The sequence below is a fragment of the Protopterus annectens genome, chromosome 12.part0 (genome assembly GCF_019279795.1).
Source record: "Protopterus annectens isolate FY-2018-M chromosome 12.part0, PAN1.0, whole genome shotgun sequence".
Classification (NCBI taxonomy): Eukaryota; Metazoa; Chordata; order Ceratodontiformes; family Protopteridae; genus Protopterus; species Protopterus annectens.
Window position 1 is genome coordinate 627,662,137 of NC_056746.1, and position 16,201 is coordinate 627,678,337.

Consider the following 16,201-nt stretch of genomic DNA (forward strand, 5'->3'; position numbering starts at 1 on the left):
GGGAATGGGAGGTTTACTGGGTGGAAAAGACCTCAAAATGCTTTAACCTTGAAACACACACAAAGTTGCCAGTGCTGAAATCAGAACTCCTACCTATCTAGTTGTATGTACTATAGTGCTACCGTACTTTTCACATCCGTCACAGAGCTTATATGTTGGAATATGTTAAGCAGCCCATTCCACTCCGCAACTTTAAGTATTGGCATCAAGCCTATTGACTGTCTCCCTCTACTCTTCCCTCATTAAGTCAGTCATAAGAGTACAATGCCCCATTTGTCATGTACCTCACTAGACACCTGCAACAACTGGAGAGACCACAAAAGTACCTCAAAAAGAGGATCCAAGGCCTTAAACACTTGTCCTATATGGACAGACACAAAAAACTCAAACTATTCTCTGTCTCATATCGCCTACTTAGAGGCGATCTCTGCTCGACTTACAAAGCCATATCTTACAAAGCCATATCTGACCCAGCTCAGTTAGAAATGCTATATCTAAAGAAATCCCAATCTCTCTGCACCACACACTCTAGAGACCTCAACCTCATTACCACAATCAACAGAGTATGCTGGAGGGACAGGTTCATAACCCAGGGACTGCCCATGCTATGGAATAGACTTCCCATACATGTCAAACAGAGTACCTCACTGGCCCTCTTCAAAAGAAATCTTGACAAGTGGATGGGAAATAGAAAATCCACCCCAGGGATCACTCCAGTGGCTCTACTTGACAGAGGCACTATGAACTAAGGTCAGGTGGCATGATGCCAGGATAATCCTATGGGCTAGGCTTGTAAAGGCTCCAGGCCATTAGCCTAGTACACACCTATGAACATGCAAAAAACAAGCTTATTACTGACGTGGGCACTTCTGCAGGCAATAAATTCCCCTTCAATCATCTCATATATATTTTGTAATTAGAACATTCTTCTACCTAGCCCAGTTGATTATCAAAGGTATAAGTTCTAAGTCCAAGGATATTATCTTCTCTCCCTTATCAGAGAATATAAAGCTTGCTTCAGCATGCATCTGCCCAGGGACGAGACCCAACTTAAAAAATGAGTTCTGTTGAGATATGCAGGCAGCCTTAAAGCTACAGCACTCTCTTCTGTCTCATACAGACCCTTATGGAGTGACTTCTGCCTAGCCTACAAGGCTTCAAGTAATGACCCGATTCTGCTTGACCACCATAAGGTTTGCAAAACTTGTAACACAGTAAGCACCTATACAAAAGACCTAAACCTCAACTGCAACACAAACAGAACCAGTTGCTGGGAAGCATCTCTCCCAAAGCATTCCTCTCATGTGGAAAACACCTCTCCTTTATATTAAACAAAGTTGGTCTCTAACCCTCTTCAAACACAACCGAGACAAATGGATGGGTAACCATAAATTCTTCCCAAGTCTGGCCTCACAATTCCTTATGGGAATTGCAGGGCTATGCTACTAATGATCTATCTGTTCTCAACTGCCTAGTAATAACCTGAGAATCTATAACTGATCTTCCCCAATAGTGGAAAAAAGAAACAAAACATATGAGAGAACCTTAACTTCTTTTAGCAGTAAAATGGCAACTCTCCTGTGTATTCCATCAAGTTTCTGCAAACAGCATTTTGTTTCACTAATTCCTCCACAAACCATTCCTGCTGGCTTCCAGTTTCTGAAAGCTCCAAACCTGCATTCTTCTTCCCCATATGTATGGCCTGACCTATTCACACTTGTGTCAAACACTGGACAGGTCCCCTTTCCAGGATGAACTTACTAACATATGAAGGCATGTAAGCAGCATGGAAAGATAGTGGCAGGCACTGCCAGTAAAATGAGAAACCAACATACTCCTGGCTCTAAGCTATTCCATTTCCCTTTTCCATTCCATTTTCTGTGGCAAAGCGTGCAATGAAGCAATGAAATCCTATGAGATTCTGCACTCCCCCTTCACTGAGTACCCCTCATCCTCCCTCCAAGGAGGAGGAGGCACCAGAATAAAGCCTACTGAACCTTGCATCATAGTAAGCAGAATAACTAAATGTATTTCCAGCCATAGCTTAGATCTCACCAACACAGTGACCATTCTTTCTCAATCATGGCTCCACAAATATGAGGCTCCCTTCATTCTATCCTAAACCCCATTTCCCTAGCTCATAAATTCAGGCCAGCCCTAAAATATACCTACTTAAAGAAGCCAATGTAAATGTGCTTACTACAGCAGAATCGCCTAGCATTATTAACATCACATCTATAACCCTAATGACTTATTGTTCTTTTTGTGAACTCTACAGTTGATCTCAGCCTCATCCAATCTTCCCCATTAATATGCACCCTAGGACTTCCCTCCTTTCCTTAACTTTCTGCATATCTACACAGCATCTCCTCAACTCATTAGCTGATAATTCCAAATAATTATACAACAATAATGTAGCCAGTGTCACGAATGTACCAGAGTTAACACCACATCACCATGCCAAATATAGTCATACTTCCAAAGTGGTACTATTTTTCCTTAAAACTACTGCCTTGAAAAAAAAACAGGGGATTCAAAAAAGTATTCGCTTATAAGTAGCTAAAGATACTTTGCTAAAAAAGACTACTTCTCCAATTACAGTTTTTGCTGGTTGCAGTTCTTATCCCCATTTTTTTTCTTCCATACCATCAGACCAAACCCCCTCTTCTCAGATGGCACTCAGTTGCTTCTGCACTACTCAACATCCTTATTGCCTTGTGACCCCAGTACTCTTGTCTATAAGTGGGAAACAAATCTCTAGCTATTCAAGACTTTTTTTCTTAGTCTGACATATAGGTTGAAGAAATGACAGACTAGTAATGTTGACTTATTTATTGCTATTGTTTACAGGGAAAGCCAGACTTGGCACAGGTCGCATTATTCAGCGGCGGCCCAGGGAGAAATGCTCCATTTTCCAGAATGAGTAGAAGGCAGTTATACAAGACTTGCACAACAAATGTACATACATACAGTGGATATAAAAAGTTTACACACCCCTGTTAAAATGCCAGGTTTTTGTGATATAAAAAAATGAGACCACAATAAATAATTTCAAAACTTTTCCCACCTTTAATGTGACCTACAACCTGTACAATTCAATTGAAAAACAAACAAATCTGTTAGGGGAAAAATATAAAAAAATAAAAAAGTACAATACTCTGGTTGCATAAATGTGCACACCCTTAAACTAATACTTTGTTGAAGCACCTTTTGATTTAATTACAGCATTCAGTCCTCTTGAGTAGGAGTCTATCAGCATTACACATTGTGACTTGGCAATATTTGCCCACTCTTCCTTGCAAAAATGCTCCAAATCTGTCAGATTGCAAGGGCATCTCTTATGCACAGCCCTCTTCAAGTCACCCCACAGATTTTCTATCGGACTTAGGTCTGGGCTCTGGCTGGGCCATTCCAAAACTTTAATTTTCTTATGGTGAAGCCATTTCTTTGGTGATTTGGTTGTATGCTTGGGGTCATTGTCGTGCTGAAAGGTGAAATTCCTCTTCATCTTCAGCTTTCTAGCAGACGCCTGAAGGTTTTGAGCCAAAAGTGACTGGTACTTGGAACTGCTCATAACTTCCTCCACCTTGACTAAAGCCCCAGTTCCAGTTGAAGAAAAGCAACCCCAAAGCATGATACTGCTACCACCATGCCTGTGGGATTGGTGTTCTTTTGGTGACGCAAAGTGTTGTTTTTGCACCAAACGTACCTTTTGGAATTTTGGCCAGAAAGTTCAACCTTGGTCTCATCAGACCATAACACATTTTCCCACATGCTTTTGGGAGATGATGTATTGTTTTGCAAATTTTAGCTGGGCCTGGATGTTTTTCTGTGTAAGAAAAGGCTTCCGTCTTGCAACCCTATCCCATAGTCCAGACATATGGAGAATACGGGAGATTGTTGTCACATATAGTGCACAACCAAATACTTGCCAGAAATTCCTGCAGCTCCTTCAGTGATGCTGTAGGTCTCTTGGCAGCCTCCCTGATGAGTTTTGGCCTTGTCTTTTCATTAATTTTGGAGAGACATCCAGTTCTTTGCAACGTCACTGTTGTCCCATATTTTCTCCACTGACTGTCTTCACTGTGTTCCATGGTATTCAATGCTGTGGAAATTTTTTGTACCCTTCTCCTGACTGATACCTTTCAACAATGAGATCCCTTTGATGATTTGTAAGCTATCTGTGAACCATGGCTTTTGCTGTGGCAGGCAACTGAGTCAATCCCAGGAAAATCCTACTAGGACAGCTGAACTTTATTTGGGGTTAATCAGAGTCTCTTTAATTGATGGCAGGTGTGTACCCAAGAAGATTGAATGCTGTAATTAAATCAAAAGGTGCTTCAACAAAGTATTAGTTTAAGGGTGTGCACACACAACAAAGTATTAGTTTAAGGGTGTGCAAACTTATGCAACCAGCATATTGTACGTTTATTTTTTATATTTTTCTCCTAACAAATTTGTTTTTCAATTGAATTGTACAGGTTATAGGTAACATTAAAGGTGGGAAAAGTTTTGAAATGATTTATTGTGGTCTCATTGTTTTATATCACCAAAACCTGGCATTTTAACAGGGGTGTGTAAACTTTTTATATCCACTGTACATACGTACACAGAATAGTAATGACATGACAGTTAAACAATAATATATGTACATACATAAAATAGTAAATATGCATGCATATAATAGTAAATGAACATAAACAGAATAGTAATGATATTACAGTTAAAACAAGAATACAGTAAAATATTAGTTAACATCAAGCTTATAGGAGTCTAGTTATTTTCAAATGGAATCAGCTGTAAATAGATATTGAGTAGGAGACAGTGAGGTAATTACAGGGTGAAAGTGGTTACAAACTGTGAAGGAGTACAGCTGAGGTCTAGTAATAGGGAGACAGAGATAGTATTGGAGAGGGATAGATGGTAGTCAGATAGCGAAGAGATTGTAAAGACGTAGCTATATTATGGCCAGTTACATAAAAGAGTGGTGAGTGTTAGTAAAGGTTTGAAAATTATCCAGGAAGATCAGAGAGCTGACAACTGAGTAGGTATGATTTCAGATGAGTTTTAAATGATTTCAGGGAGTGTTCTTGGCGTATTGTTAGTGGGATGGAATTCCAGAATTTAGCAAAATGGTGGGAGAGTAGTGATTTGCTAACAGAACTGATGGGTTTTCATACATGTAATAGGTATCTGTCAGATGATCGCAGTGGCCCGGAAGGGTTATATATTTGTATGAGGATGAAGATGATGCTGATGGACAGTTGGCTGGTTTATATACAATGTTGTAGATTTGTGGAAGTTGTGAGTAGGTTAGATAATGTGGGAATTCCGGCCACAGTAATTCCCTCAGGGCAACACAGTGGTGGGTTCTGTTTAGAAGGTTGGCAGTGAATCATGATATTATGAAATAACATTGCTCAAGTTTGTTTAGCAAGGTCACATGGATGTTTTTAAGTATGGGTGCAGAATACATTAGCATAGGCAAGAGGAGAAATGAGGACGTGTTTTCTTATATTGTCAGAGAGGAAGGGTTTGATTCTGATAGAATGTAGTTTTTGGTGTAATATTTTCACTGTATTTTGGATGTGTGTCAAATTTTAGGTTCCCATCTACACAGATGCCTAGTAATTTAGTACGTCTGACAAGTTACATTTTTGTTTTGTTGGCTGAGGTAACTGAGAAGGAAGTTTTGTTGATTGTAAGCTGTTTGAGAGCAAATATGATTAGTTTGAATTTATTTGGGCATAGGAATAGTTTGGCAGATGCCAGCCAGGTTTCTACAGAAGAGAAGGACTCCTGGGAAAGTTCTTGTAGTTTCTTGATTTTTTTTGCAATACATATAACTGTGGCATCAACTGCATACTGTACTAGGGATGAAGTTATACGGGTTTCATTTACGTCATTGATGAAGATGATAAAGAGAATGAGTCCTAAGACTGACCCTTGTGGTACACTAACTAAGACAGGGAGGAAGGATGAGATATCCTTTTTTTTCACTTGACAGCTTCAGCTCTATTTTGGAGGTAGCTAGAGAATCCTGACATAGCAGCGGTGTTGAGTACCAGGTTATGAAGTTTGTGTAGGAGAATGCAGTGAGAGACCATTTAAAAGGCCTTGGATAAACTAAGGAAAAGGGCAGGCACTAGGTTTCCGGCATTCCTATTTGTGTTCACTGTATTGGTGAAACTAAGTAAAATGGTAGAGGTACTGTGGTGGGGACGGAAGCCATGCTGAGATGAAGAGAGGAGGTTATGTTGTGTGAGGTAATATAAGAGTTGTGACTGGATGCATTATTTGGTTGTAGTTTGTGAGTTCAGCTGAGTGCCCTCCTTTGTGTACGGGAAGAATGTGGCTTTTTTTCCCAAATAATTGAAATGGGGTAGTCTATTGCTTCAGCAGCCATTTTAAGGTATTCCCCAAGTAGACTGTTGGGGACTGAGGCAGTGGCTTTCAATTTAATTAATAGTTTTTTTTTTTTTATGTAAGCAGTGGGGACTGGTTGGAAGGAGAGGTTATGAAGAGACATGGTGCTGTTGGCTAGTTGTTGGTATTAGGGGAATTGTTTTATGTAGCGATGAGACTGAGTGAATGAAATGAGATTTGAAAGCCTCATCACAGCTGGGACTGTTGCTATTCGTGTTAAGTGTAGACGTTTGAGTGGTGAGACCAGACTGAGCAGCTGATGTATACAGGACTACAGCGTTTTGGGATTTTTGTAATTTTTATTTTGCAGGTCAGTATGATATGGGGTTTTTTGTTTTGGTTTTTTTTATGTTTTTTTTTAATCTAGCTAAATTTGAGTTTTAGTTTGGTTTCTGAGTTCACTGAATTTTTGGAAATTTGTTAAGCATTTTAATGGATAGCCATGCATTCCGGCTCTAGGTGTTACAAGCTGTTTTGTATTTCAAGTCAACCAGGAAGCAGGTTTAGCTCTCTTTTTTCTGAGTATAGCAAGTTCATTTAAGACATTCAATATAGTAGAATTAAAAAGAGCTACAGAGTCATCTAATGGAATGTATTTTAGAGCATTTCAATTATACAAGATTAGATGAGAGATAAAGGAATCTTTGTTGAAATGTGTGAGGTTATGTGCTATGCTGAAATGTGGCCGCTTTTGAATATTAGTTTGCTTTCTTATTACATATGCAGGGAGATGATCACTTAGGGTATCTGGAATGATACCCTGGGGTAAAGATTCTATAAGGCATAGAGAGAGGTAAGAATGTAGTCAATTAATTTTCCCTTAGTGTTGTTTTTATTATAATGGGTGGGAGTGGAGATTAGCTGTGAGAGATGGCAAGTAAGCAACTATGATGGATAATGTCTTGTTTTGTTTGAGTATGAGGGCAGATATGAGAATTTTTGCTTTATCAAATTGTGGAGGATTTATTGGTGAAGGGGTAAGCTGTTGAGAATTTCTGTATAGTGCTGCAACTCCATCAGTCATTTTATTTTGGCTCTCTGCTCTTAGTATATTACAGTTTTGGGGTAGAATTTCATTACCTTTTGTTTCTTTTTTTCACCCAGGTTTCAGTTAGTACTACTACTATATCTGGATCATGTAGGTTAAGCCATGCATGGAACTGTGGTATTTTATTGTAGATGCTTCTAATGTTTATATGTGCAGTATTAAGGGAAGAAAAAGCAGTGTTAAAATTTATTGGAGAGTTGTGGTTTGTGAGGGTTGAAGAGTTCAATGTCTGTGGGGATGTAGTTGGTCCAGGGTTTGGATGGATGTCATCAATGAGTTTCATTTTCTGGAGATACATTCACTGTAGGATAAGCACTTCCTTTTAATTCTTAATTTTAGCTTATGTATTACGAGGTTATGTAAATGTAGGTTGTGTTATAAAAAGTTTGGTATTGGGAGAGCATAGTGTAGATGTCATCTTAGGTGAATTAAGGGTTGGGTATGCTGCAGCATGTTAGATAGTATAACTACTAGGATTATGGTGAGAAGTTATGTGGAATTGTGAAAGTAAAGATGTTAAGTCTGTGAATAGCAGGAGAAGCAAGACTGTTAGCATGGAGACTAGTATCTTGGTGGTTAGTTACATGAGGATATTTTACAAGTTTAGGGATAGAGGAGGCAGTGGAAAAAGATGGGTAATGTTTTGCATTGGGAAATATTTTTACGAAGAGAAGATTCAAGTGATGGGCAAAGAGCTATGATACATTACTACCTGCCAGTAAGTGTCTACCTTTGAGCAGGTGGCTTATTCTTATACCATTTGTACTACCCCTTTTTGGAAATGCAGGAAAAAAACATGAAAGTCAATGATGCATGTGTACAAATCCTATCAGACCCAGCCAAACACCAACATTCAGCAATGCAGTGCTGAGGACTCTCTGTCTGCAGTACGTTCTGCAAGTCACAGGATATATGCTGCTGCTGGAATCTTCTGCCCCTTCTGCTGGAATCCTCTGCCCCTTCATGAAAGGGTATTCACCTGGGGAATCAGACGTTTATCTGTTCACCCTACGAATCAATGACACTTAGCTTTTGCTCAGGCAAACAGAAATGCCAACATTGCACTTTTCACACTGGCTTACATAAATTAATGTCTAACATTTCATGAATGAAGACAGCAACAAAGAAACTCACAGTTATGGGCTTCAATGGATGGTATTCCCCAAATTCCACAGTTACTCTTTCTAAGTGGCAGGATTCCTGCTCCTGTTTGTAATTCCTCCATCTTGAATGCCTTAAAAATGTATACAATATGTTAGCAAAATACTTTCTAAAACAAAACATGCAACACAAAAAATGAAGTCTACAGAACCTTAAAATTCAAAATACCCACAAATACTCTATTATTAATCAAGAACTACAGCTGCTCCAAATTGGAAGAAAACACTGGGTTAGTACTTTACGGTAAACAGACAACGAGAAAGAAGTGTTGTAAAAGGTTCTGTATTTTGGAAGGTATACTCAATAATTAAATCACTACAAGAGTTTTGCCCACTGCAGTTTGAACCCATCTTCATCCCACACCCCAATCTCCCCACTGACATTCTGTCACTCATTTAATTTTACATTCCGACAATAAACTGCCTATTCAAGACAAAGATACAGACAACCCCCATCTTCACGCCTTCATTCAAGGCCTACAGGGTAAAAACAGAACTCAGGGAACACAAGTACAGGATAAATCACCACTAAGATGAAAAGGCAGCCTAAAATTATAAAATGGTGTAAAGAGTGAAATTGCAAATAACACATACAATCACCATGAGGGGAAAATGGAAAATTAAGGAAATGAAATAAGGGGAGGCCATAGAAGTGGGTGAAACAACTAGGTTGACAGACAGCATTACATTTCAGAGACCAGAAGTGAACATCATGCTGTGAGGTTTATAGAAAGATGAACTTTCACGATAAAATCAGATAACTGTAGGGAATACTAAATAAAAAAGAAATGGTAAACGGAAAATATGGTCAAACACAGCAAAGCAGAGTACTATCAGGTAAACCAGAAAAACAAGGAACAGTATGGGGACAGAATTACTAAACAGAAGTAGGGGAAAGAAAGAGAAATGAAATGCATTAGGGTGGAGTAAACAGGAAATGAAGAAAGTGCTGGGATAATAGCAGCAGAAACCAAAAAGGGATGGCACCAGACAATGACTTGGAGAGAAGGAAAATGAAATTTCAGTAAACAGGTCTGTTGTCTCTTTTTAACGGCGGGATAATTTTTAACATACTCTTCTGTCCCTCATTAAAAAAGATGCAATCATTCTGTTCACTGTGATTTTGCAGTGTAGGAAAATGTTTGTAAAGAAGTCCAGGAACAATGAAGTTAAAAACAAAAAGATGAAAAAAAAAAGGAAGGAAAGAAGAAACCACTAAATGACTAGCTGTTGCACTTATACACAGACAATGCATGTAGTATTATGTAGGGTAGAAAAGTCTAAAGAAAACTTTTAATTTTAAAGATGATTGTGTCAACCTGACTGAAAAGTCTCCACAAATATTTTACACATTCAAAGTTTAAAGCTGTTTCCAGCAGCAGAAGAAGCTTGCTGGAAATGTGATAAGGTGCAAATAGGGGACTGGAAGCATATTTTGAGGATTCAGATAGCTTAGTAGAATTTAAAGGACCACTACGGGGGGAAAAACACACTTTATCTTTTCTTGAATTTCTACACATTGCTAACCTGTATTTGTCAGAAAATAGTAGTCTCAACAACTGTACTATGATAGTGCACAATGGGAAAAGATTTAGCTTTAGAAGAAAGCAAGCTCTGATCAGGATGTCTATCCCAGAAAGACACTGAGGGTTACAAAAACAAGAAAATTGGTAGTAACTACTACTTTCTGATGAAAACAGGTTAGCAATGTGTAGAAATTCAAGGAAAGATAAAAAAAAACAAGTGTTTTATTTTTATTTTTTCCTGTAGTGGTCCTTTAAGGAGAATGCAGGAGCTGATAACTCCCATTAAGAAGCAAGACGAGTTGTCAACAAAAGAAAAGTTGTTACGGATAAACAGACAGGAAAGGACAAATAACGTAATAAGGGAACTTATCTAGATAATGATGTTGATGGCTAGGAAAGCTATAACAAGAAGAGGTAAAGTGAGGTTATGCCAAAACTAAGTGAGGTAATAGAATTAGTTGAAATGGTTAAGAAGAGAGGAGGAGGAGATCGGCTATAAGACAATGAATCAAAAGGTCAAATTCAATGCTCAATGGCAAAGTTGAGCACAATATTTGGAGAACAAGTGAAGAAAAAGGAAGTTAGCTGGTGCCCTGGGGAGGACACAGTGTATATTGGTTTACTTTTTCTACAAGAGAATCTGTTGAAAGGGAGAGGACATGATAGACCATGCATACTAAATGTGAAACAGAGAACTAAAGCAGTAGGGATGTATATGACAAACAGTGGGGAGTCTAAATAAGAATTTGAACATGTTCAATAATTTAAGGCACTAGGGGGTCTCTGTTGTAAGGAAAAGGGGCAATAATGGGGGGGGGTGATTATGAAAAAATCAAGATGCCTCTGCATTTCTATGGCAACTGTTGGATACTGAAGAGTTATATGTCTGTATGTCAAATAGAAATGTGTTAAGAAGTGGAGTGAGATTACAGATTGTGGAAACCCAAATTGACAATTGCAACCTGTATAAGGAAACTTATTGTTGAAAAATTGAGTAGAAATAATCAGGAGACCATTGACAAAAACATGTATGAAGAATGCACAAAATGTAAAATGTTATGGAAGAGGAGATGAAGGTTTTATTTAATGTAAAAAATATTCCAGTTGGATAAATGCAATCTGGTGCTACTTAGTTTGTTGCACTTAAAGTAATATAATGTAAAATTTCAGAGTAGTTTCTAGAATCACTTAAGAAATGGTTTGTAAAATCTGTATAATAAAGTTTTTATATTTTGACTACAAAATCATTCTTCTTTATCCAGATTACATTTTATTATAACTACACCGCTGTAGTTAAAAGTGTATTATCTACACAATTAATCCATAGTGAAAATGTATTCTCTCTCTCGCCATTCCACCTTCTTTTAATGCTGCTGCCACCAATAAAACTTACTATAAAATATAAACCAAACAACGAAAAAAAAAAGATGCTGTGAAAATGATGACAGTAAAAACAATAAGACATTAAGCACACCACAAAAATGTGTATGCAAGTACAAACTACATGAAACCTGAACAGGCATCAAAACAGACTGGGAAGTTTTCCAAGAACATAAGCACTTTAGTGGGCTTCTGAGAGGTGCTGTATATTGCTATGTGAGACTTAAAAGAGGAAAGAGACTTGGGGAATTCACCAAATGCCTGACGGACTGATACTAGGAGCAGGAATAAGAAACATAAGGAAATGGAAGTACATGAAAGTAAAATAGGTTTTACACATATGAATGTCTGCATCTAAGTGTGGCTAGGATGTAGACTATCCAAGCCAGACTACAGAAATAAATTAAAACAGTTGTTCAACGATAAAGTGCAAAGCATGCAAACACTGTTGTTGAGCAACAACTTTTTTTCTTGTGCAAGCATTTTTCAAAAAACTGTTTAAAGTAGTCTTACAGAGATGCTTCCAAATACCTTAATTTAAATCTATAGTGCAAGAAAGATGTACTCACTTCACTGTCTGGATACATGTAAATTAGAATTAACTATAATATCTGACCAACTGTAAAGTGCTTAAGTAACTGCCATCTGTTAAATTAATTTCAGGACAAATAACTACATAAAAAACAGTCTGGCAAAAACTACAACATACTATGACAATTACATACAGGTTGTCAAGTTCCCATTTCCTTACACTTAATATTCATGCTTACACTCAATTTCTCAAGCATTCAATGAAATCTCTAACTCTCTTTTTCCTTATTGCAACTCTCACAATGCATATGTTTGGCAGGCGTTTTAAAACTTAATTCAACCATAACACTTGTACAAAAAAATTCTTTTCAGCAAAAGAATATTTGCAAGGGTGAAGATGCATGTGAACACTCATGATGAAGAACATTTTTAATACATATGAACTTAATTTAACCACTAACAGGGAAGAGGAGGAAATGCATGAAGTAGAAAGTGAAGTTCCAGACCTGGCAACCAAGAGGCCATTACCACTGCCCCTTCAGTGGGGAGAGAGTAATGCACAACATGGCTGTCAGGCAGCCACAAGGGTTTTTTTCTGGTTAATGACCTAACCCCACCCTCTGTGTGGAGGACATACAACCCCATGCCATACTGGGGACCACTACACCTTGTCATGCACTTGAATGCATCTGTGCTCCTGCCACTCAAGACTGTTGCTTTCAGAGCTTGGTGTGAGCTAAATGTACACCCTGGAACCAGCCTCCCCAAAGGTTGAAAGTATAAGATAGTCCAGCACTGCAGCATCTAACTCACTCCCCACCCATCACAGACATGCCCATCATTCCAGCCAGTACCATTAGGTGTCAAGTCACAAATTCAACTCAGGTTGCCTGGGTCATTCTCTGGGCCTTAGCACCCTACACCAATAGAGATGGCAAAGGCAGAGATGTTCTGACAGCCTCCCTAGGGCCAGGGTTAACCCAGGCTCTAGAGTTTCACCTGGAAATATGGATAGGCAATATTATTTCAATGCATAAGCAGAAAACTAGTGAAGGTATCTGTGTTAAAAATGGATCAGGCTGAAAATCCTATAAAATCTCTAAAACCAAAGTAGTACAGACAATGACTGAGCAGAGAGTATTGGTGAATCATAAAAGTGCATGGAATAACCCTGTAGCATCATTATTTTTGGAATGATTTTCACGAACTTAATGAAACCTCAAAATTTACTGCCTTGCCCAGGCCTTGTGAAGATAAATTTATAAAGTGATTAAAAAAGGCACAGTATGTCACCACATTAGCCCTAATAAAGGGGTAATGCAGACCCTTTTAACCAAATGTTATAACAGAAAACACAAAAATCTGTATTGCAGATGGCCTCGTTCATATTATCTTTTGGCCTGTATAGAGCAAAGACTGATGAACTATACTGTGAAGCTTCCTACTAGTTACACTGCATATTTAAATGTAATTACCTAGCTGATGTGTGGGAAACGATCTTTCCATAGGTTCAAGAAGTCGTAGATTTCATCTGGGCAGCAGGTCTGATAACTAAACCTGACAAATGCAGTACTGTAATGGAGAAAGCCAAACATCTGCACTGCACCATATGATATAACTTGGTGAAACTCCAGGTGGAGAAGGTTGAGACCAAAACTAAAAAGCAAGTCAGGGCATTCTTGGGAATGGTTAACTATTACATGTTTTTACACTTCTGTATGTCCTCTAACCAATATGACAGGTAAGGGCTTTGAGATCTGAGGATATCTATCAGGCATTCCTGTCTTTAAAATGTGTGCCATGTACACACCTGTATTGGTTGTCCTGATTTTGGTAAGGAATTCATTATACAGAGAGAAGAATTACTGTCCTAGGAAATCTGGAGGAAGAACACACCACATGTTACTTTATCAAAAACTGTTCCTTCAAGACCCCAAATACACTACAGAGGAAAAAGAATGACCTGTCATTAGATGGGCAGTCTCCACACTGCCTCTTAGGTAGACACTTGACACTTTAGGCTCATCACAGATCATGTCCCTTTAAAACAGATTGTGTCAAATAAAGATAAACTCTTCTGTCACAAAAGTTTCTAAGGCTGCAACCTTACCACTTTTTGGTAGAACACAGACCTAAAGTTAAACATACTAAATCTTGATGGCTGTTCCCAGATGCATGCTTTGTCCACATAAGTTGTTCAGACCCCTAGTCTTGAGCTTGAAGAAGGAAAATGTGATAAGCGCTGCTGGATGAGGAAGGTATATCAACCCTGAGCTACTACAGTATCTGTGGTCTGCTTTGTTTTAGCAGTAAAGCAGTTGTAGAGATCTGCACTACAGAGTGGCTAGACAAATGCATAGAACCAACAAAACTCCACGTGACAGTTCAGAACAGAGTTTGAACAAGCTTGTGTGCTGAAATCCAGAAAAAGTTCTACTACAGGCACTGAGAAACAACTACAAGTAAAACTGCTGCGTCTGAGTTCAACAGAAAAGCTCTGCACATCATAATTGTGTCTTTTTACTGTTGTTTAAAGCCTGCAAGTACAACTGGACTACACGGCTATTGTAGTAAAGGTTACATCAAGACAAACAAGTTATCTTGTGCATTAACTGTATGTAAAGCAAGCTGCTGGATTTGTCTTATGTGAAAGCTGAAATAAGCCAGTTGTTTTATGTTTGCCTTACTGATCAATTGCAATTTTTGTACCAGTTCTTGTTGTAATTATGCACTCATCTTGTAAACTGGGATCCCTTCTTCTAACATTTATAGTTTTTGCTTTAGTTAATTCAATGGACCTACATATATTAAGTTTAATAAACTGAGGTTTCTGTTTACTGTATGCTAAGCAACTGTCCAATTGTTTCATGATCCCATGTTGCCCACCCATTGTCTGCAGCAGATTCTACTACAAGGTAACAAGAATGCGGCAGATCAGTTACTCAGTCAAGATATTAGACAAAACATAACTGCAGTTATATTTAAGTGAAAGTTAACAAAAGTAACTGGGAACAGGATAATATTCTTAGTAAGGTATATAGTGCTTAGCACACAATGTAATAAAACAGATGTAAAACTAATGAGTTATGGTCTCCCACTGGATTGACTGATAATTTTTATGGAGAAAATTATTGATGTGTTAATCACATCAATGACAGAAATACTCAGAAGCATACCTGGCACAATCAGTATCTTGTGCCAGTTACACGAACCAGCACCATACCTCCTCAGCTCTTCAAGTGAAGAGCAAAAAAACCTACTTCACTGTGATCATCAGCTTATTACACTTACATTCAAACCCCCAGTTTCCAATGCAGAGCAAAAAAGAGGTTGTACAGTGGTGCAGCAGATACAGTTGTCACCTCACAGCAAGAGGTTCTCCAGTTCAATTCTCTGCATGTCCTTACTGCATTAGCATGGGTTTCCTCCCGTTGCTCCAGTTTCTTCCCACATTCCAAAGACATGATCTGGAGCGTTTCTCCCCAGGCCTCTGCTGAAAATGGGCTCTGTGCCAGACATTTCCAGTAAACAAATGTTACAATAAAATAACAAAAAAAAAAGCCAATGGCTAAACTGCATCCATCAGCTTACTACAGTCAGATCCATGCTGACCCCAGCTGCCCACAGCTCTTCTACTGAAAGGCAAAAAATAATCCACAACAGCCATTCCATTCCTTCTGTTTGCACACATACCAGGTAGCTAGATACATGACACATCCACACCCCATACCCCAGTGATTCAGGCCCCATTTCTGAGCCTTGCCATCAATCTTCCTTCCACATAATTTATTGAAAAAAAAAATTCTTCTTATAAACTGTAGCAAACAGCCACTACACTATATAACCTGCCTGCCAAAAAAAACAAACATATTATATACACACACACACACATATATAAACACAGACCACACATATATATGGGTTCTGTTCAAGAGCTCAAAATACTGAAATCTCAAATTTCAGTATTTCGAGCCCAAGAAGCCGCCCAATCCACATAATAGAGAATGTTTAGAAGTGCGAAATTCAAAACCTCAAATACTGGAGGTTTTGAATTTCACGCTTCTAAAGTTCCGCTATGGTTATGTATTCAGCTAAGTGTGTGTTAAGGGGTTTGGGTAGGGGCTGTGATG

General features: G+C 38.4%; 1 protein-coding gene across 1 annotated transcript in view; it reads right to left on the reverse strand.

The window, feature by feature from the left end:
* The window catches only part of VPS35L (VPS35 endosomal protein sorting factor like), a gene marked incomplete in the record, with an annotated part of 3,288,436 nt that overhangs the window by 3,236,084 nt on the left and 36,151 nt on the right, over window positions 1-16,201 (reverse strand). The window contains 1 exon segment of the mRNA XM_044089753.1: window positions 8,609-8,708. Within this exon segment, the coding sequence (XP_043945688.1) occupies window positions 8,609-8,708 (100 nt within the window).